Source organism: Panulirus ornatus, chromosome 26 (genome assembly GCF_036320965.1).
Source record: "Panulirus ornatus isolate Po-2019 chromosome 26, ASM3632096v1, whole genome shotgun sequence".
NCBI lineage: Eukaryota > Metazoa > Arthropoda > Malacostraca > Decapoda > Palinuridae > Panulirus > Panulirus ornatus.
The window spans coordinates 328,601-350,912 of record NC_092249.1 but is presented as its reverse complement, the minus strand read 5'-3'; the positions used below and the strand labels follow the sequence as shown (position 1 = coordinate 350,912).

The window sequence follows — 22,312 nt, the reverse complement described above, 5'->3', positions numbered from 1 at the left end:
GAGGTGGAAGGATGGAGTGAAAAAGATTTTGAGTGATCGGGGCCTGAGCATACAGGAGGGTGAAAGGCATGCAAGGAACAGCGTGAATTGGAACGATTTGGTATACTGGGGTCAACGTGCTGTCATTAGATTGACCCAAGGCATGTGAAGCATCAAGGGTAAACCATTTAAAGGTCTGTGGGGGCCTGAATGTGGAAAGGGGGCTGTGGTTTTGGTGCATCACACATGACAGCTAGAGACTGAGTGTTAACAAATGTGGCCCTTTTTTTTCTTTTTTTGTTCCTGGTGCTATCTCACCTTGGGGGGTGGTGTTGCTATTTCATGTGTGGTGGCAACAAGAATGGATGAAGGCAGCAAGTATGAATTTTTTTTTTTTTTTTTTCATACTATTCGCCATTTCCCGCGATAGCGAGGTAGCGTTAAGAACAGAGGACTGGGCCTTTGAGGGAATATCCTCACCTGGCCCCCTTCTCTGTTCCTTCTTTTGGAAAATTAAAAAAAAACGAGAGGGGAGGATTTCCAGCCCCCCGCTCCCTTCCCTTTTAGTCGCCTTCTACGACACGCAGGGAATACGTGGGAAGTATTCTTTCTCCCCTATCCCCAGGGATAAAGTATGAATATATACATGTGTATATATGTATATGTCTGTGTATGTATATGTATGTATATGTTGAAATGTATGTGCGTGTGTGTGTGGATATTTACGTATATACATGTGTATGTGGATGGGTTGGGCCATTCCTTGTCTGTTTCCTTGCGCTACCTCGCTAGCGCAGCAGATGGCGATCAAGTATTATGAATGAATATAAATGATAATACATGATATTATTTCCAATTGAATTGTTAGGTTGCTAGTGACATGTGAAGACCAAAAATGGAATAATTCATTAAATGGAAATTGAAACATCATATATGAAGTGGAAAGAGAAACATAAGCAGAAAAAGTTAAAACATCATTTGATGTTTGCTGCTGTTTTGTGTAAAATATCAGTTGATGCCAACCACTGTATAAGGTTAAAGGATTGTGTTTATTGCAAAATGTGCTATGGATATTTAGTCTTTACAATCCTGTATTTGTATTTTTTAATGTATCATCATTAACCCCATTCCTAATTTTCCTAAAGTGGATCTGGAACATACAGCCCTTGAAGTCAGCCATATGTATTTTCAACTTATATTCAGTATGTTAAAGTGAAACATGGAATTCCACATGTACGTACATAAGTGATCTTTGATATTTCACTTTACATGCTTAAGTTTATTCAGATGAGACCAGTTTCTCAGCTCACACAACCTCCTTACACTAAATGGATGCCGTGCATTCAATCCCAGTCTGAAATTACCTTGTCAGTAATCAGTCTTTTTTTTATGGTTGTCTGGAACCTTCTTATATACTATATCTTCTTGACCTACCTATTATTGATATTTTATACATGCTTATACAGTCTTGAGACATTCATTCTTGCACCTTTCTCATGATTTCTTTTACACACATTTCCTTCTCACATCTTCATTCTTTATTTTGCCTGTCTTCTTAATTCCAAGTATGTTCTGTAAGTTAGCCACTTCTCTAATTTGTACCTGTTTATGACCTCTTTAAACTTGAATTTCACTTCTTTATCAGAGTTCAAACAAATCTCCATCATACAAGCATCTTACCTCTTCTGAAATTAAGTTAATTCATTCTCCAGAATTTCAGTGCACTCCTCCTTCATGTATGGTTCGAAATGTGTGGAAATGAAGGTCACTAGCTAGAAGGATGAAGATAAGCATGTTTGAAGGTGTAGTAGTCCCGATGGTGTTTAATGGATGCAAGGTGTGGACTGCAAATGACAATGCATGGAGGAGGGTAAATGTGTTAGATGTGAAATGTTTGCATACAGTATATGGTGTGAGGAGGGTTGATCAAGTAAGATATGAATTAATAGGAGAGAGATTGTAATAATATTATGATTGAGAGCTCTAAAGAGGGTTTGCTGAAGTGGTTTGGACATGTGGAGAGAATGAGCGAGGAGAGGATGGAGTGAAAGAGGAGTTTATAAGGCATACATGGGATAGATTGAATTGGAGCTGTGTGGTACGCAGAGAGCTGTCAGTGCTGTCAGTGGACTGAACCAGGACTCGTGAAGTAGGCAGGAGAACCACAAAAAAGTTTTTCACACCTATTTATGTATGGAGGGCTGTGGTTTCGGTGCATTATGCATGGCAGTTAGAGATGGATGCGAGTGAATGAGGCCATTTTTTTGTCTGCTCTTGGCATTATCTCACTAACATTGATTAACCGCATACAAGTATTAAAAAAATTCATAGTGTAAAATCCTAAAAGCAACCATAAAACCTCAATAACTTAATCAAAATCTTGCAGTGAGGTACTCAGAATGGGGAGGGTGCCCAAGAGAGCACTGATTGTTTATGTGGAGAGTGCTATATCACCTTAATCAGTTTCTTAATTCTTCAGGTGAGGTTGATGTTTGGTAACGGCGTGAGACCTCAGATCTGGCAACAGTTTACATCCCGTTTCAGCATACCTTGTATTGCTGAATTCTATGGAGCTACAGAGGGAATTGCAAATATTAGTAAGTATCTATTTGTAAGGCAGCTATGTCAAACTGTTATTGAAGGCATTTATGTGAAATTCCCAGTGTATCTATATCTGGTAAGCCATTTCCTGACATACCAAATTTCTCATACCTCCCTTTATTACTTTCATCATTCTATCTGGTCATAACACATGCTCCCGTCAAATAAATCATTTGCACAGGCAGGATTCTTGAACTCTGTAACTCATCCCCTGACCATGTTTTGGCTGCATAGTTCAGGTTGGGAGGACTATGTTGTATCTTTATTCTTTCTGCACTTCCATACTTATACCTCTACTCATCATTATTCTGTTAAGGGACCCAAATGACTCTTCTACCTTATACTGCTCTCTCCCATGTCTCTCCTTCCATATTATCACTCACCCAAGATAGCTCCGAAATACTAGAATTCAGAACAAATTCCAGTCTGTCTCCCTCATATCTATTACACTGTTTAGTTCACTTTCTTCCTACACTCTGTAGGGCTTTGTGAAATGTCTGCTTTCACTCTGTTCACCTATCTATCTATATCTCTGATGCCTGTTGCAATTGGGACTTCAAAGGGGTACTTCTTAGCCTTTAATGCCTCACCCTTAACAGGCCTCTGGCATAGGGTAAGTTTAGTGCATTGTTTGCACAGGCTCCTACCTAATGTTCCTAATGACAGCTTCTATATAATGCATCTACCTATTACTACTGCCTAATGCTCCTGCCTAAATGTTCATATCTACTGCCTCTATTTACTGCTCCTACCATTTTGCCAAAAGGCAGGGCTAGACACAGTGCTCACCACAGGAAAATCTAGAGTTACGGAGAATGGGCTGCATGAGTTAAATGTTGTCAAGTGTTACATATGAAAAGGAGAGATTGTATGTTTGTGGACAGAATGCCAGTAGTCCACATGTTTGTGAGGCAGAAGAAAAAGACAGCTACCTGTGTCAGAAGAGTGCAACTTGACAACCACTAAAGTGCTGGCTCTCTAAGCAGATGTCATTAACCCTCCTGATACCCAGATGGGTAGTACTCACTGGTCGTTGGCTGCCAACCAACTACTACTTATTGCTAGGCTGCCTACCAACTACTACCTACTACCTTCAAACGCAATAACTTTTACTCACATATACCTTTAATCACCTGTGCTTACACACATCATAAAACACACTTACAACCTTCTAAAACTCTTCACTCTTTGCAAATAACACTGTATCATTGACAAATAGGCTTATCAATAACAACCATACCTCCACCATGCTCTGTCTCTACATCCCCTTTTCCCTTCGTTTTGCTTTCATCTCTCTCATCACTCAGTTCTTATATATGTTAAAAAGCCACTGTGAATCACACCACCCTACCTCACACCCACATGTACACCAAAACTTTTGCTCATTTCTTTTCACCTACTCATTTCCCCTTTTTTGAAAGCCTCTACAAATCTTCACCCTCTTCTCCACCAGGTAATGATCAGACATCCTACTAGCTGCTCTTCTTAGCACATTCACATCCAAGAGTCTTACTTTTGGATGCCTATCAGTTTAAGGAAAGATATGCATTTCAAAGACCTTTGTGGTAAGAGATGAGATGGACTTTATGGCCATTGTTTTTAAAGTACCAGTTAAGTGAATTAAGAACTCTCACCAGTTATGATCAAAGCTAAATTTTTACAGGCTGTCTTGCATTTCCAGAAAGAGCCATTATCATGTAAGTGGGATGATGTGCTTTTTAAAGTATTCTGCCTCACCATCAGCTGTATATATGTACCATTGAATTATTGCCATCAAAACATATGGCTTAAATTTTTATGTCTTTGCAGTAAACTATGAAGGGAAACCAGGTGCTTGCGGTTTTGTGTCCATGTTGTTCCGAAATGTTTTACCAGTCTACTTGATTAAGATTGATGAGGAAACTGGTGAACCCCTCAGAGACAAGAATGGACTCTGCATTTTATGCAAACCCGGTAAGTTTGTCCCTAATTACATGATATCCTTTATCCTTTATTTAATTGCTAGTAGCATGTTTTTTGAAAGTATTGCTTTTACAAATGCTCCCTGACCAATGGTCTATGTTATTATGACCATCCGTGCATATGACCGGGAAAAAATATAGATTAGATTTTTTTCTTTTTTCATTTATTTTTATTATACTTAACCACCGTCTCCTGCGTTAGCGAAGTAGCACAAGGAAACAGATGAGGAATGGCCCAACCCATCCACATACACATGTATGTACTTAAATGCCTACACATGCACATATACATATTTATGTACCTTTCAATGTATTGGAGGTGGAAGGATGGAGTGAAAAAGATTTTGAGCAATTGGGGCTGAACATACAGGAGGGTATACCGGTGTAGACTTGCTGTCAATGGATTGAACCAGGGCATGTGAGGCGTCTGGGGTAAACCGTGGAAAGTTTTGTGGGGCCTGGATGTGGAAAGGGAGCTGTGGTTTCGGTGCATTACACATGACAGCAAGAGACTGAATGTGAACGAATGTGGCCTTTGCTGTCTTTTCTTAGCGCTACCTCGTGTGTGCGCATGGGGGGAGGGTGGTGCCATTTCATGTATGGCGGTTTGGCGGCACGAATGGATGAAGGCAGCAAGCATGAATATGTACATCTGTATAAGTCTGTGTATGTATATGTAAGTATACTTTGAAATGTATAGGAATGTATATGTGCGTGTGTGGATGCTTATGTATATACATTTGTATGTTGGTGGGTTGGGCCATTCTTCCATCTGTTTTATTTGCGCTACCTCGCTAACGCAGGAGACAGCGACTAAATATGATAATATTCAATGTACACGTACATATACACACACAGACATGCACATACATACACATGTACATAACCATACTTGCTGCCTTCATCCATTCCTATCGCCACCCTGCCACATGTGAAATAGCATCCCCCCTCCAGCGAACAGATTAAAAAATACATGTATATTTATTTATTTTGCTTTGTCGCTGTCACCCGCGTTTGCGAGGTAGCGCAAGGAAACAGACGAAAGAAATGGCCCAACCCACCCCCATACACATGTATATACATACACGTCCACACACGCAAATATACATACCTATACATCTCAGTGTACACATATATATACACACACAGACACATACATATATACCCATGCACACAATTCACACTGTCTGCCTTTATTCATTCCCATCGCCACCTCGCCACACATGGAATACCATCCCCCTCCCCCCCTCATGTGTGTGAGGTAGCGCTAGGAAAAGACACTGAGTTCACACTCAGTCTCTAGGTGTCTTGCAGTAATGCCCAAAACCACAGCTCCCTTTCCACATCCAGGCCCCACACAACTTTCCATGGTTTACCCCAGACGCTTCACATGCCCTGATTCAATACACTGACAGCACGTCGGCCCCGGTATACCACATCGATCCAATTCACTCTATTCCTTGCCCGCCTTTCACTCTCCTGCATGTTCAGGCCCCGATCACTCAAAACCTTTTTCACTCCATCTTTCCACCTCCAATTTGGTCTCCCACTTCTCGTTCCCTCCACCTCCGACACATATATCCTCTTGGTCAGTCTTTCCTCACTCATTCTCTCCATGTGCCCAAACCATTTTAAAACACCCTCTTCTGCTCTCTCAACCATGCTCTTTTTATTTCCACACATCTCTCTTACCCTTACATTACTTACTCGATCAAACCACCTCACACCACACATTGTCCTCAAACATCTCATTTCCAGCACATCCACCCTCCTCCGCACAACTCTATCCATAGCCCACGCCTCGCAACCATACAACATTGTTGGAACCACTATTCCTTCAAACATAGCCATTTTTGCTTTCCGAGATAATGTTCTCGACTTCCACACATTCTTCAAGACTCCCAGGATTTTCACCCCCTCCCCCACCCTATGATTCACTTCCGCTTCCATGCTTCCATCCGCTGCCAGATCCACTCCCAGATATCTAAAACACTTCACTTCCTCTAGTTTTTCTCCATTCAATCTTACCTCCCAATTGACTTGTCCCTCAACCCTACTGTACCTAATAACCTTGCTCTTATTCACATTTACTCTCAACTTTCTTCTTTCACACACTTTACCAAACGCAGTCATCAGCTTCTGCAGTTTCTCACATGAATCAGTCACCAGCGCTGTATCATCAGCAAACAACAACTGACTCACTTCCCAAGCTCTCTCATCCACAACAGACTGCATACTTGCCCCTCTTTCCAAAACTCTTGCATTCACTTCCCTAACAACCCCATCCATAAACAAATTAAACAACCATGGAGACATCACACACCCCTGCCGCAAACCTACATTCACTGAGAACCAATCACTTTCCTCTCTTCCTACACGTACACATGCCTTACATCCTCGATAAAAACTTTTCACTGCTTCTAACAACTTGCCTCCCACACCATATATTCTTAATACCTTCCATAGAGCATCTCTATCAACTCTATCATATGCCTTCTCCAGATCCATAAATGCTACATACAAATCCATTTGCTTTTCTAAGTATTTCTCACATACATTCTTCAAAGCAAACACCTGATCCACACATCCTCTACCACTTCTGAAACCACACTGCTCTTCCCCAATCTGATGCTCTGTACACGTAAATATAAAAATTACGCTTGGTTGTACCTCTGCCAGTGCTAACGGCTGCATGCATATGATAGTGAATGCCAGATGATCCCTGCATTGTGTACATCACTGCATCTCTCTCAGTTCTCGCTGTCAGTTACCATTCAGTAAGTGTGTGTTATTCTAGTGAATCTAAAAAAGAATTGCACTGGATTAAACCATTTTTTTTTGTCAAAACCCAAAGAAGATGACAAGCATGAGAAAGAACCCATCATATGTTGATAGATCTGGCAAGAGATAGAAGAAGGTGCTTGATTTGAAATTGAAAATGAAGGTAATCACCCAATATGAAGGAAGAAAAAAGTTAATGTGATTGCATATGATCTACAGTTGTCCCATTCAATTGTCTCCACAGTTTTAAAGGCCAAAGGAAAAATACATGAAGCAGTGAAAGGTTCAGCAGTATGAAATTTAAGATAATAACAAATCAACGACAAGAAAAAGGCCCCTCCACAAAATGGAAAAGTTGATGCTGTGGATGGAAGATCAAATTCAAAATCATGTACCACTAAGCTTACTAACAATTCAGGCAAGGGCTAGAAGTCTTTTTGAGACTTTGAAGGAGTGAGCAGGAAAGGACTAAATCGAGAACTACACAGTAAGTCATGGTTGGTTCAATAGATTTGAAAGAAGATGTGGCTCGCACAATGTTCGAGTCACAAGGGAAGCAGCAAGTGATGACAAAGGAGCAGTGGAAAAGTTCAATGAAAGAATGGATAAATCAATTCATGAATTAAAGAATATTAAATAAAAGTTAAAAAGACTATACATTATCATATTATAAAGCTAGTTAATAAAAAAGAAGATAATCATGATAGAAATTGAGTATGGTAAAAGAATACTGTAAAGGTATACGAATTTTACATGCCATGTTGACATATGTCTGGCTTATTTCCATTTCTAGATATGACCAGTCGGTCAGAAGGGAACTCGGATTTATGTCAAGGAGTATCTGTATTTGAATTGTTTCAAGGTAAATGATTTAGACAAACTGAAGTGACAAACTTTGTAGGAATACAGCTTCCTAAGGACCCCACTGTTCTTGAAGGTCCTCAACTAATTTCTTGTCTCATGGGTAGCGTATTAGTAACCCAAATTAAACTACCCATCTTCAGCATAGTTATATTTTCCATATACTAGTGGCAAGATGTCACACACCATGATCACATCTTTTACAGCCAAGCCATCTTGGTTTTCCATTGCTTTTTCATATTTGCCCAAATTATCACAAAAAAATTGGATCTTGTCTATGATTCATGTTGATACACAAATAATGTGACTGACTGGAAGATAGCCTAAGACAGCCTGGCATATATGGGAACACTGAAAGCAGTACATGAAATTATAATATGCTCAAAAAAGGCTACATGAAAGGAATGGATGGGATTGTAGTTTCACAACAAATGGACTAACAATGTTGTCGACTGGCTTGTCAGGCAGTTCAGTTGAGATGTGTTTAAGGATTGACAAAATGCAGGTATAGTGCCTTTGCATAATGGAAAGGGGAACAGAAATAAATGCTTGAATCTTGGAATTCTAAGTTTGTTAAGTATACTTGGTAAGGTGTATGGATGAGTGATTATTTAGAGGATAGTAACTTGCCCAATACATCTTACTAGAAAACAGTAGTATGGCTTCATGAGAAGCAAAGGATGTATGGACCAGCTGTTTGCTTTGAAGGATTTTGGAAAGCAGTAAAACAAGCGTTGAATGTACATGATAACAAAAGTAGGGTCATGAGGTGCTGCTTGGGAATGACAGTGATTTGAGTTAAAATGTGGAGTAGGAGGACCTGGAGGAAGAGGAGTGCTTAGTGAACAAGGCATTGGATGGAAATATGGGACTAAAGTGAGTCATAAGATGGGATAGGGAGCTGAGGTTGTGAGTTCATTTAGGTTTGTGTAAGGAGAATTCTTTAACTGTTTGAGCAAAAATGGGTGTATGTAAAGGTATAGGAGTTCCAACAGTGTTGTATGGATGTAAGTCTTAGGCCTGGAATGCACAAGGGGAAGAGGGTATTAGATGTGTTGGAAATGAAATGCCAAAGGGTAGTAAGTGGAGTGAGGTGGATTGAATTGTACCTACCTTGAAGAACCTTCTTTTCTTTCTTTCATACTTGATTGTGGTTTACTGCATTAGTAAGGTAGTGCTAGGAGCATTCATTCTTTAGCTGTCATATGTAATGCCAAAACCACAGCTCTTTATCCACAACTAGGCCCCACACGTCTTTCCATGGTTTACCCAGGATGCTTCATATGCCCTGGTTCAGTTCATTGACATCATTCCAGTTCACTCTATCCCATGTATGCCTTTCACCCTCTTGAATGTTCAGACCCTGATTGATCAAATTTTTTTTCACTCCATCATTCCATCTCCAATTTGGTCTCCCCGTTCTCATTCTTTCTCCACTTATGACACATTTATCCTCTTTGTCAATCCTTCCTCACTTATTCTCTCCATACGGCCAAACCATATCAGCACGTCCTCCTATCTTTCAACCACACTTCTTTTATTACCACAAATATCCCTTACCCTTTTATGACTTACTCGATCAAACCACCTCATGCTGTGTATTGTCCTCAGACATTTCCAACTCACCCATCCTCCTCTGCACAGTCTTATCTACAGCCTATACCTCACACCCATATGATTGTGGTGAGACTACTATTCCTTCAAACATACCTATTTTTGCCCTACCAAATAATGATCTCTCATTCCACACATTCCTCGGTGATCCCGGAACTCTCATCCCCTCTCCCACCCTGTGATTCACTTCTGCTTCTATGGTTCCATTTGCTGCCATGTGCACTCCCAGGTATCTAAAATACTTCACTTCCTCCAATTTTAGCATGACAGCAGGGCTAACAGGTAACACTAACCACTTGATTTGTATGATGAATAATGCCAAATCTCTCAACTGCCTCAGATTTTATCACCTCATCTTGTTTGCTTAATGCAGTTTCCTCCAACAGCTACTCCTCTGGCATAGTTGATACTTCAGTGTTCAGCAGCCTGTATTATCATCATCTATGATATTATTTTGCTTGTTCCTGTAGCCACTCCATAGATGTTTCTTAGTTAGTACAGCAGGTATTACATAAAATAATCCATCCAGCTTACTAACCTTACAATCATATCCCTGGGGATAGCGGAGAAGAATACTTCCCATGCATTCCTCAAGTGTCGTAGAAAGCGACTACAGGGGATGGGAGCAGGGAGCTAGAAACCATCCCCTCCTTTTATTTTAACTTTCTAAAAGGGGAAACAGAAGAAGGAGTCACACAGGGAGTGCTCATCCTCCTCAAAGGCTCAGATTAGGGTGTCTAAATGTGCGTGCATATAACCAACATGAGAAAAAAGGAGAGAGAGGTAGTATGTTTGAGGAAAGGAACCTGGATGTTTTGGCTCTGAGTGAAAGGAAGCTCAAGGGTATAGGGGAAGAGTTGTTTGGGAATGTTTTGGGAGTAAAGTCAGGGGTTGGTGAAAGGACAAGAGCAAGGGAAGGAGTAGCACTACTCCTGAAGCAGGAGTGGTGGGAGTATGTGATAGAGTGTAAGAAAGTAAACTCTAGATTGATATGGGTAAAATTGAAAGTGGTTGGAGAGAGATGGGTGATTATTGGTGCCTTTGCACCTGGGCATAAGAAAGATCATGAAAGGCAAGTGTTTTGGGAGCAGCTGAGTGAGTGTGTTAGTAGTTTTGATGCACAAGACCAGGTTATAGTGATGAGTGATTTGAATGCAAAGGTGAGTAATGTGGCAGTTGAGAGAATAATTGGTGTACATGGGGTGTTCAGTGTTTTAAATGGATATGGTAAAGAGCCTATAGATTTATGTGCCGAAAAAGGACTGGTGATTGGGAATACCTGGTTTGAAAAGAGAGATATACATAAGTATACATATGTAAGGGGGCGAGATGGCCAGAGAGTTTTATTGGATTACTTGTTAATTGATAGGCGTGTGAAAGAGAAACTTTTGGATGTTAATGTGCTGAGAGGTGCAACTGGAGGGATGTCTGATCATTACCTTGTGGAGGCGAAGGTGAAGATTTGTAGAGGTTTTCAGAAAAGAAGAGAGAATATTGGGGTGAAGAGTGTGTTGAGAGTAAGTGAGCTTGGGAAGGAGACTTGTGTGAGGAAGTACCAGGAGAGAGTGAGTACAGAATGGAAAAAGGTGAGAACAAAGGAGGTAAGGGGAGTGGGGGAGGAATGGGATGTATTTAGGGAATCAGTGATGGCTTGTGCAAAAGATGCTTGTGGCATGAGAAGCGTGGGAGGTGGGCCGATTAGAAAGGGTAGTGAGTGGTAGGATGAAGAAGTAAGATTATTAGTGAAAGAGAAGAGAGAGGCCTTTGGGTGAATTTTGCAGGGAAATAGTGCAAATGACTGGGAGATGTATGAAAGAAAGAAGCAGGAGGTCAAGAGAAAGGTGCAAGAGGTGAAAAAGAGGGCAAATGAGAGTTGGGATGAGAGAGTATCATTAAATTTTAGGGAGAATAAAAAGATGTTTTGGAAGGAGGTAAAAAAATAAAGTGCATAAGACAAGAGAACAAATGGGAACATCGGTGAAGGGGCAAATGGGGAGGTAATAACAAGTAGTGGTGATGTGAGAAGATGGGGTGAGTATTTTGAAGGTTTGTTGAATGTGTTTGATGATAGAGTGGCAGATATAGGGTGTTTTGGTCGAGGTGGTGTGCAAAGTGAGAGGGTTAGGGAGAATGATTTGGTAAACAGAGAAGAGGTAGTAAAAGCTTAGTGGAAGATGAAAGCCGGCAAGACAGCAGATTTGGATGGTATTGCAGTGGAAAATTATTAAAAAAAGGGGTGAATGTGTTGTTGATTGGTTGGTATGGATATTTAATGTATGTATGACTCATGGTGAGGTGCCTGAGGATTGGCAGAATGCATGCATAGTGCCATTGTACAAAGGCAAAGGGGATAAAGGTGAGTGCTCAAATTATAGAGGTATAACTTTGTTGAGTATTCCTGGGAAATTATATGGGAGGGTATTGATTGAGAGGGTGAAGGCATGTACAGAGCATCAGATTGGGGAAGAGCTGTGTGGTTTCAGAAGTGGTAGAGGATGTGTGGATCAGGTGTTTGCTTTGAAAAATGTATGTGAGAAATATTTAGAAAAACAGATGGATTTGTATGTAGCATTTATGGATCTGGGGAAGGCATATGATAGAGTTGATAGAGATGCTTTTTGGAAGGTATTAAGAATATATGGTGTGGAAGATAAGTTGCTGGAAGCAGTGAAAAGTTTTTACCAAGGATGTAAGGCATGTGTACAAGTAGGAAGAGAGGAAAGCGATTGGTTTCCAGTGAATGTTGGTTTGTGGCAGGGGTGTGTGATGTTTCCATGGTTGTTTAATTTGTTTATGCATGGGGTGGTTGGGGAGGTGACTGCAAGTGTTTTAGAGAGAGGGGCAAGTATGCAGTCTGTTGTGGATGAGAAGGCTTGGAAAGTGAGTCAGTTGTTGTTCGCTGATGATACAGTGCTGATGGCTGATTCGGGTAAGAAACTGCAGAAGCTGGTGACTGAGTTTGGTAAAGTGTGTGAAAGAAGAAAGCTGAGAGTAAATGTGAATAAGAGCAAGGTAACTAGGTTCAGTAGGGTTGAGGGACAAGTTAATTGAGAGGTAAGTTTGAATGGAGAAAAACTGGAGGAAGTGAAGTGTTTTAGATATCTGGGAGTGGATTTAGCAGTGGATGGAACCATGGAATGGAAGTGAATCACAGGGTTGGGGAGGGGGCGAAGGTTCTGGGAACGTTGAAGAATATGTGGAAGGCGAGAATGTTATCTTGGAAAGCAAAAATGGGCATGTTTCATGTGTGGTGTGGTAGCAGTGGGAATGGATGAAGGCAGCAAGTATGAATATGTACATGTGTATATATGTATATGTCTGTGTATGTATAGGTATGTATCCATTGAAATGTAAAGGTATGTAGGTGTGCATTTGTAGGCATTTATGTATATACATGTGTGTGTGGGTGGGATGGGCCATTGGGGAAGCGGGGTGCTGTTTCATGTGTGGTGTGGTGGCAATGGGAATGGATGAAGGCAGCAAGTGTGAATATATACATGTGTATATATGTATATGTCTGTGTATGTTTAGGTATGTATTGGTTGAAATGTATAGGTATGTAGATGTGCATATGTAGGCATTTATGTATATACGTGTGTGTGGATGGTTTGGGCCATTTTTTCATCTGTTTCCTTGTGCTACCTTGCTAATGTGGGAGACAGCGACTAAGTATTATGAAAAACATACATATACATACAGAGACATACACATATATACACAAGTATATATTCACATTTGCTGCCTTCATCCATTCCTGTCACCACCCTGCCACACATGAAATAGCATCCCCCCCAGCAAAGTGTGGTAGGAAAAGCAAAAAAAGGCCATGTTCGTTCACACTGTCTCTAGCTGTCATGTGTAATGCACCGAAACCTCAGCTCCCTTTCCACATCCGGGCCCCATGTATTTATTACACTTGATCGCTGATTTCCACATTAGTGAGGTAGCACCAGGAAACAGATGAAGAACAGCCCATACACACAGTACCATATACACATATACCTTGCTATCCCCCACTTCAGCAAGGTAGCACAAGGAAAACAGACAAAAAAAAGAGGCCACATTCGTTCAAACTCAGTCTGTAGCTGTCATGCGTAATGCACCAAAACCATATATAATGCTTGTTTCTCCTTCCTTTTGAGTTATATAGCTATCTTTAAGGACAAACCCTTTTTTGGCTACTTCTCTTTTTTCTTTTACCAAGTGAGAGATTTTTTTTTTTTTTTTTTTTTTTTTTGCCGCTGTCTCCCGCGTTTGTGAGGTAGCGCAAGGAAACAGACGAAAGAAATGGCCCAACCCACCCCCATACACATGTATATACATACATCCACACACGCAAATATACATACCTACACAGCTTTCCGTGGTTTACCCCAGATGCTTCACATGCCCTGATTCAATCCACTGACAGCACGTCAACCCCGGTATACCACATTGATCCAATTCACTCTATTCCTTGCCCTCCTTTCACCCTCCTGCATGTTCAGGCCCCAATCACACAAAATCTTTTTCACTCCATCTTTCCACCTCCAATTTGGTCTCCCACTTCTCCTCGTTCCCTCCACCTCCGACACATATATCCTCTTGATCAATCTTTCCTCACTCATTCTCTCCATGTGCCCAAACCATTTCAAAACACCCTCTTCTGCTCTCTCAACCACGCTCTTTTTATTTCCACACATCTCTCTTACCCTTACGTTACTTACTCGATCAAACCACCTCACACCACACATTGTCCTCAAACATCTCATTTCCAGCACATCCATCCTCCTGCGCACAACTCTATCCATAGCCCACGCCTCGCAACCATACAACATTGTTGGAACCACTATTCCTTCAAACATTTAAGTGAAATGGAACGATGTGGTATACTGGGGTCGACATGCTGTCATTGGATTGTACCAGGGCATGTGAAGCATCTGGGGTAAATCATGGAAAGTTCTGTGGGACTTGGATTTGGAAAGGGAGCTGTGGTTTCGGTGCATCACACATGACAGCTAGAGACTGAGTGTGAACAAATGTGGACTTTTTTGTCTTTTCCTGGTGCTACCCCGCTGTAGGGGGGGGGGTTGTTATTTCATGGGTGGCAGAGTGGCGACAGGAATGGATGAAGGCAGCAAGTATGAATATGTACATGTGTATGTATGTGCATGTATATGTATGTATATGTTGAAATGTATATGTATGTATATGTGCGTGTATGGGTGTTTATGTACATACATGTGTGTGTGGGTGGGTCGGGCCATTCCTTGTCTGTTTCCTTGCACTACCTTGCTGATGCAGGAAACAGCGATTAAGGATCATAATTTTTTTTTTTTTTATTATACTTTGTCGCTGTCTCCCGCGTTTGCGAGGTAGCGCAAGGAAACAGACGAAAGAAATGGCCCAACCCCCCCATACACATGTATATACATACGTCCACACACGCAAATATACATACCTACACAGCTTTCCATGCCTTGATTCAATCCACTGACAGCACGTCAACCCCGGTATACCACATCGCTCCAATTCACTCTATTCCTTGCCCTCCTCTCACCCTCCTGCATGTTCAGGCCCCGATCACACAAAATCTTTTTCACTCCATCTTTCCACCTCCAATTTGGTCTCCCTCTTCTCCTTGTTCCCTCCACCTCCGACACATATATCGTCTTGGTCAATCTTTCCTCACTCATCCTCTCCATGTGCCCAAACCACTTCAAAACACCCTCTTCTGCTCTCTCAACCACGCTCTTTTTATTTCCACACATCTCTCTTACCCTTACGTTACTCACTCGATCAAACCACCTCACACCACACATTGTCCTCAAACATCTCATTTCCAGCACATCCATCCTCCTGCGCACAACTCTATCCATAGCCCACGCCTCACAACCATACAACATTGTTGGAACCACTATTCCTTCAAACATACCCATTTTTGCTTTCCGAGATAATGTTCTCGACTTCCACACATTCTTCAAGGCCCCCAGAATTTTCGCCTCCTCCCCCACCCTATGATCCACTTCCGCTTCCATGGTTCCATCCGCTGCCAGATCCACTCCCAGATATCTAAAACACTTCACTTCCTCCAGTTTTTCTCCATTCAAACTCACCTCCCAATTGACTTGACCCTCAACCCTACTGTACCTAATAACCTTGCTCTTATTCACATTTACTCTTAACTTTCTTCTTCCACACACTTTACCAAACTCAGTCACCAGCTTCTGCAGTTTCTCACATGAATCAGCCACCAGCGCTGTATCATCAGCGAACAACAACTGACTCACTTCCCAAGCTCTCCCATCCCCAACAGACTTCATACTTGCCCCTCTTTCCAAAACTCTTGCATTTATCTCCCTAACAACCCCATCCATAAACAAATTAAACAACCATGGAGACATCACACACCCCTGCCGCAAACCTACATTCACTGAGAACCAATCACTTTCCTCTCTTCCTACACGTACACATGCCTTACATCCTCGATAAAAACTTTTCACTGCTTCCAACAACTTTCCTCCCACACCATATATTCTTAATACCTTCCACAGAGCATCTCTATCAACTCTATCATATGCCTTCTCCAGATCCATAAATGCTACATACAAATCCATTTGCTTTTCTAAGTATTTCTCACATACATTCTTCAAAGCAAACACCTGATCCACACATCCTCTACCACTTCTGAAACCACACTGCTCTTCCCCAATCTGATGCTCTGTACATGCCTTCACCCTCTCAATCAATACCCTCCCATATAATTTACCAGGAATACTCAACAAACTTATACCTCTGTAATTTGAGCACTCACTCTTATCCCCTTTGCCTTTGTACAATGGCACTATGCACGCATTCCGCCAATCCTCAGGCACCTCACCATGAGTCATACATACATTAAATAACCTTACCAACCAGTCAACAATACAGTCACCCCCTTTTTTAATAAATTCCACTGCAATACCATCCAAACCTGCTGCCTTGCCGGCTTTCATCTTCCGCAAAGCTTTCACTACCTCTTCTATGTTTACCAAATCATTTTCCCTAACCCTCTCACTTCGCACACCACCTCGACCAAAACACCCTATATCTGCCACTCTATCATCAAACACATTCAACAAACCTTCAAAATACTCACTCCATCTCCTTCTCACATCACCACTACTTGTTATCACCTCCCCATTTGCGCCCTTCACTGAAGTTCCCATTTGCTCCCTTGTCTTATGCACTTTATTTACCTCCTTCCAAAACATCTTTTTATTCTCCCTAAAATTTAATGATACTCTCTCACCCCAACTCTCATTTGCCCTTTTTTTTCACCTCTTGCACCTTTCTCTTGACCTCCTGTCTCTTTCTATTATACATCTCCCACTCAATTGCATTTTTTCCCTGCAAAAATCGTCCAAATGCCTCTCTCTTCTCCTTCACTAATACTCTTACTTCTTCATCCCACCACTCACTACCCTTTCTAATCAACCCACCTCCCACTCTTCTCATGCCACAAGCATCTTTTGCGCAATCCATCACTGATTCCCTAAATACATCCCATTCCTCCCCCACTCCCCTTACTTCCATTGTTCTCACCTTTTTCCATTCTGTACTCAGTCTCTCCTGGTACTTCCTCACACAGGTCTCCTTCTCAAGCTCACTTACTCTCACCACCCTCTTCACCCCAACATTCACTCTTCTTTTCTGAAAACCCATACAAATCTTCACCTTAGCCTCCACAAGATAATGATCAGACATCCCTCCAGTTGCACCTCTCAGCACATTAACATCCAAAAGTCTCTTTCGCACGCCTGTCAATTAACACGTAATCCAATAACGCTCTCTGGCCATCTCTCCTACTTACATAAGTATACTTATGTATATCTCGCTTTTTAAACCAGGTATTCCCAATCATCAGTCCTTTTTCAGCACATAAATTTATTAAAAAAGGAGGTGACTGAATTGTTGACTGGTTGGTAAGGTTATTTAATGTATGTATGACTCATGGTGAGGTGCCTGAGGATTGGCGGAATGCGTGCATAGTGCCATTGTACAAAGGCAAAGGGGATAAGAGTGAGTGCTCAAATTACAGAGGTATAAGTTTGTTGAGTATTCCTGGTAAATTATATGGGAGGGTATTAATTGAGAGGGTGAAGGCATGTACAGAGCATCAGATTGGGGAAGAGCAGTGTGGTTTCAGAAGTGGTAGAGGATGTGTGGATCAGGTGTTTGCTTTGAAGAATGTATGTGAGAAATACTTAGAAAAGCAAATGGATTTGTATGTAGCATTTATGGATCTGGAGAAGGCATATGATAGAGTTGATAGAGATGCTCTGTGGAAGGTATTAAGAATATATGGTGTGGGAGGAAAGTTGTTAGAAGCAGTGAAAAGTTTTTATCGAGGATGTAAGGCATGTGTACGTGTAGGAAGAGAGGAAAGTGATTGGTTCTCAGTGAATGTAGGTTTGCGGCAGGGGTGTGTGATGTCTCCATGGTTGTTTAATTTGTTTATGGATGGGGTTGTTAGGGAGGTAAATGCAAGAGTTTTGGAAAGAGGGGCAAGTATGAAGTCTGTTGGGGATGAGAGAGCTTGGGAAGTGAGTCAGTTGTTGTTCGCTGATGATACAGCACTGGTGGCTGATTCATGTGAGAAACTGCAGAAGCTGGTGACTGAGTTTGGTAAAGTGTGTGGAAGAAGAAAGTTAAGAGTAAATGTGAATAAGAGCAAGGTTATTAGGTACAGTAGGGTTGAGGGTCAAGTCAATTGGGAGGTGAGTTTGAATGGGGAAAAACTGGAGGAAGTGAAGTGTTTTAGATATCTGGGAGTGGATCTGGCAGCGGATGGAACCATGGAAGCGGAAGAGGATCATAGGGTGGGGGAGGGGGCAAAAATTCTGGGGGCCTTGAAGAATGTGTGAAAGTCGAGAACATTATCTCGGAAAGCAAAAATGGGTATGTTTGAAGGAATAGTGGTTCCAACAATGTTGTATGGTTGCGAGGCGTGGGCTATGGATAGAGTTGTGCGCAGGAGGATGGATGTGCTGGAAATGAGATGTTTGAGGACAATGTGTGGTGTGAGGTGGTTTGATTGAGTGAGTAACGTAAGGGTAAGAGAGATGTGTGGAAATAAAAAGAGCGTGGTTGAGAGAGCAGGAGAGGGTGTTTTGAAGTGGTTTGGGCACATGGAGAGAATGAGTGAGGAAAGATTGACCAAGAGGATATATGTGTCGGAGGTGGAGGGAACGAGGAGAAGAGGGAGACCAAATTGGAGGTGGAAAGATGGAGTGAAAAAGATTTTGTGTGATCGGGGCCTGAACATGCAGGAGGGTGAAAGGAGGGCAAGGAATAGAGTGAATTGGAGGGATGTGGTATACCGGGGTTGACGTGCTGTCAGTGGATTGAATCAAGGCATGTGAAGCGTCTGGGGTAAACCAAAACCATATATAATGCTTGTTTCTCCTTCCTTTTGAGTTATATAGCTATCTTTAAGGACAAACCCTTTTTTGGCTACTTCTCTTTTTTCTTTTACCAAGTGAGAGATTTTTTTTTTTTTTTTTTTTTTTTTTGCCGCTGTCTCCCGCGTTTGTGAGGTAGCGCAAGGAAACAGACGAAAGAAATGGCCCAACCCACCCCCATACACATGTATATACATACATCCACACACGCAAATATACATACCTACACAGCTTTCCGTGGTTTACCCCAGATGCTTCACATGCCCTGATTCAATCCACTGACAGCACGTCAACCCCGGTATACCACATTGATCCAATTCACTCTATTCCTTGCCCTCCTTTCACCCTCCTGCATGTTCAGGCCCCAATCACACAAAATCTTTTTCACTCCATCTTTCCACCTCCAATTTGGTCTCCCACTTCTCCTCGTTCCCTCCACCTCCGACACATATATCCTCTTGATCAATCTTTCCTCACTCATTCTCTCCATGTGCCCAAACCATTTCAAAACACCCTCTTCTGCTCTCTCAACCACGCTCTTTTTATTTCCACACATCTCTCTTACCCTTACGTTACTTACTCGATCAAACCACCTCACACCACACATTGTCCTCAAACATCTCATTTCCAGCACATCCATCCTCCTGCGCACAACTCTATCCATAGCCCACGCCTCGCAACCATACAACATTGTTGGAACCACTATTCCTTCAAACATTTAAGTGAAATGGAACGATGTGGTATACTGGGGTCGACATGCTGTCATTGGATTGTACCAGGGCATGTGAAGCATCTGGGGTAAATCATGGAAAGTTCTGTGGGACTTGGATTTGGAAAGGGAGCTGTGGTTTCGGTGCATCACACATGACAGCTAGAGACTGAGTGTGAACAAATGTGGACTTTTTTGTCTTTTCCTGGTGCTACCCCGCTGTAGGGGGGGGGGTTGTTATTTCATGGGTGGCAGAGTGGCGACAGGAATGGATGAAGGCAGCAAGTATGAATATGTACATGTGTATGTATGTGCATGTATATGTATGTATATGTTGAAATGTATATGTATGTATATGTGCGTGTATGGGTGTTTATGTACATACATGTGTGTGTGGGTGGGTCGGGCCATTCCTTGTCTGTTTCCTTGCACTACCTTGCTGATGCAGGAAACAGCGATTAAGGATCATAATTTTTTTTTTTTTTTATTATACTTTGTCGCTGTCTCCCGCGTTTGCGAGGTAGCGCAAGGAAACAGACGAAAGAAATGGCCCAACCCCCCCCATACACATGTATATACATACGTCCACACACGCAAATATACATACCTACACAGCTTTCCATGCCTTGATTCAATCCACTGACAGCACGTCAACCCCGGTATACCACATCGCTCCAATTCACTCTATTCCTTGCCCTCCTCTCACCCTCCTGCATGTTCAGGCCCCGATCACACAAAATCTTTTTCACTCCATCTTTCCACCTCCAATTTGGTCTCCCTCTTCTCCTTGTTCCCTCCACCTCCGACACATATATCGTCTTGGTCAATCTTTCCTCACTCATCCTCTCCATGTGCCCAAACCACTTCAAAACACCCTCTTCTGCTCTCTCAACCACGCTCTTTTTATTTCCACACATCTCTCTTACCCTTACGTTACTCACTCGATCAAACCACCTCACACCACACATTGTCCTCAAACATCTCATTTCCAGCACATCCATCCTCCTGCGCACAACTCTATCCATAGCCCACGCCTCACAACCATACAACATTGTTGGAACCACTATTCCTTCAAACATACCCATTTTTGCTTTCCGAGATAATGTTCTCGACTTCCACACATTCTTCAAGGCCCCCAGAATTTTCGCCTCCTCCCCCACCCTATGATCCACTTCCGCTTCCATGGTTCCATCCGCTGCCAGATCCACTCCCAGATATCTAAAACACTTCACTTCCTCCAGTTTTTCTCCATTCAAACTCACCTCCCAATTGACTTGACCCTCAACCCTACTGTACCTAATAACCTTGCTCTTATTCACATTTACTCTTAACTTTCTTCTTCCACACACTTTACCAAACTCAGTCACCAGCTTCTGCAGTTTCTCACATGAATCAGCCACCAGCGCTGTATCATCAGCGAACAACAACTGACTCACTTCCCAAGCTCTCCCATCCCCAACAGACTTCATACTTGCCCCTCTTTCCAAAACTCTTGCATTTATCTCCCTAACAACCCCATCCATAAACAAATTAAACAACCATGGAGACATCACACACCCCTGCCGCAAACCTACATTCACTGAGAACCAATCACTTTCCTCTCTTCCTACACGTACACATGCCTTACATCCTCGATAAAAACTTTTCACTGCTTCCAACAACTTTCCTCCCACACCATATATTCTTAATACCTTCCACAGAGCATCTCTATCAACTCTATCATATGCCTTCTCCAGATCCATAAATGCTACATACAAATCCATTTGCTTTTCTAAGTATTTCTCACATACATTCTTCAAAGCAAACACCTGATCCACACATCCTCTACCACTTCTGAAACCACACTGCTCTTCCCCAATCTGATGCTCTGTACATGCCTTCACCCTCTCAATCAATACCCTCCCATATAATTTACCAGGAATACTCAACAAACTTATACCTCTGTAATTTGAGCACTCACTCTTATCCCCTTTGCCTTTGTACAATGGCACTATGCACGCATTCCGCCAATCCTCAGGCACCTCACCATGAGTCATACATACATTAAATAACCTTACCAACCAGTCAACAATACAGTCACCCCCTTTTTTAATAAATTCCACTGCAATACCATCCAAACCTGCTGCCTTGCCGGCTTTCATCTTCCGCAAAGCTTTCACTACCTCTTCTATGTTTACCAAATCATTTTCCCTAACCCTCTCACTTCGCACACCACCTCGACCAAAACACCCTATATCTGCCACTCTATCATCAAACACATTCAACAAACCTTCAAAATACTCACTCCATCTCCTTCTCACATCACCACTACTTGTTATCACCTCCCCATTTGCGCCCTTCACTGAAGTTCCCATTTGCTCCCTTGTCTTATGCACTTTATTTAC

The 22,312-nt window shown here is 42.0% G+C and overlaps 1 protein-coding gene across 1 annotated transcript in view; it reads left to right on the top strand.

Moving 5' to 3' along the window:
• The window catches only part of LOC139757374 (long-chain fatty acid transport protein 1-like), a 157,454-nt gene that overhangs the window by 110,951 nt on the left and 24,191 nt on the right, over positions 1-22,312 (top strand). The window contains exons 12-13 of the mRNA XM_071677784.1: positions 2,459-2,576; positions 4,390-4,533. Of these exons, the coding sequence (XP_071533885.1) occupies positions 2,459-2,576; positions 4,390-4,533 (262 nt within the window). The remainder of the gene's footprint in view (positions 1-2,458; positions 2,577-4,389; positions 4,534-22,312) is intronic.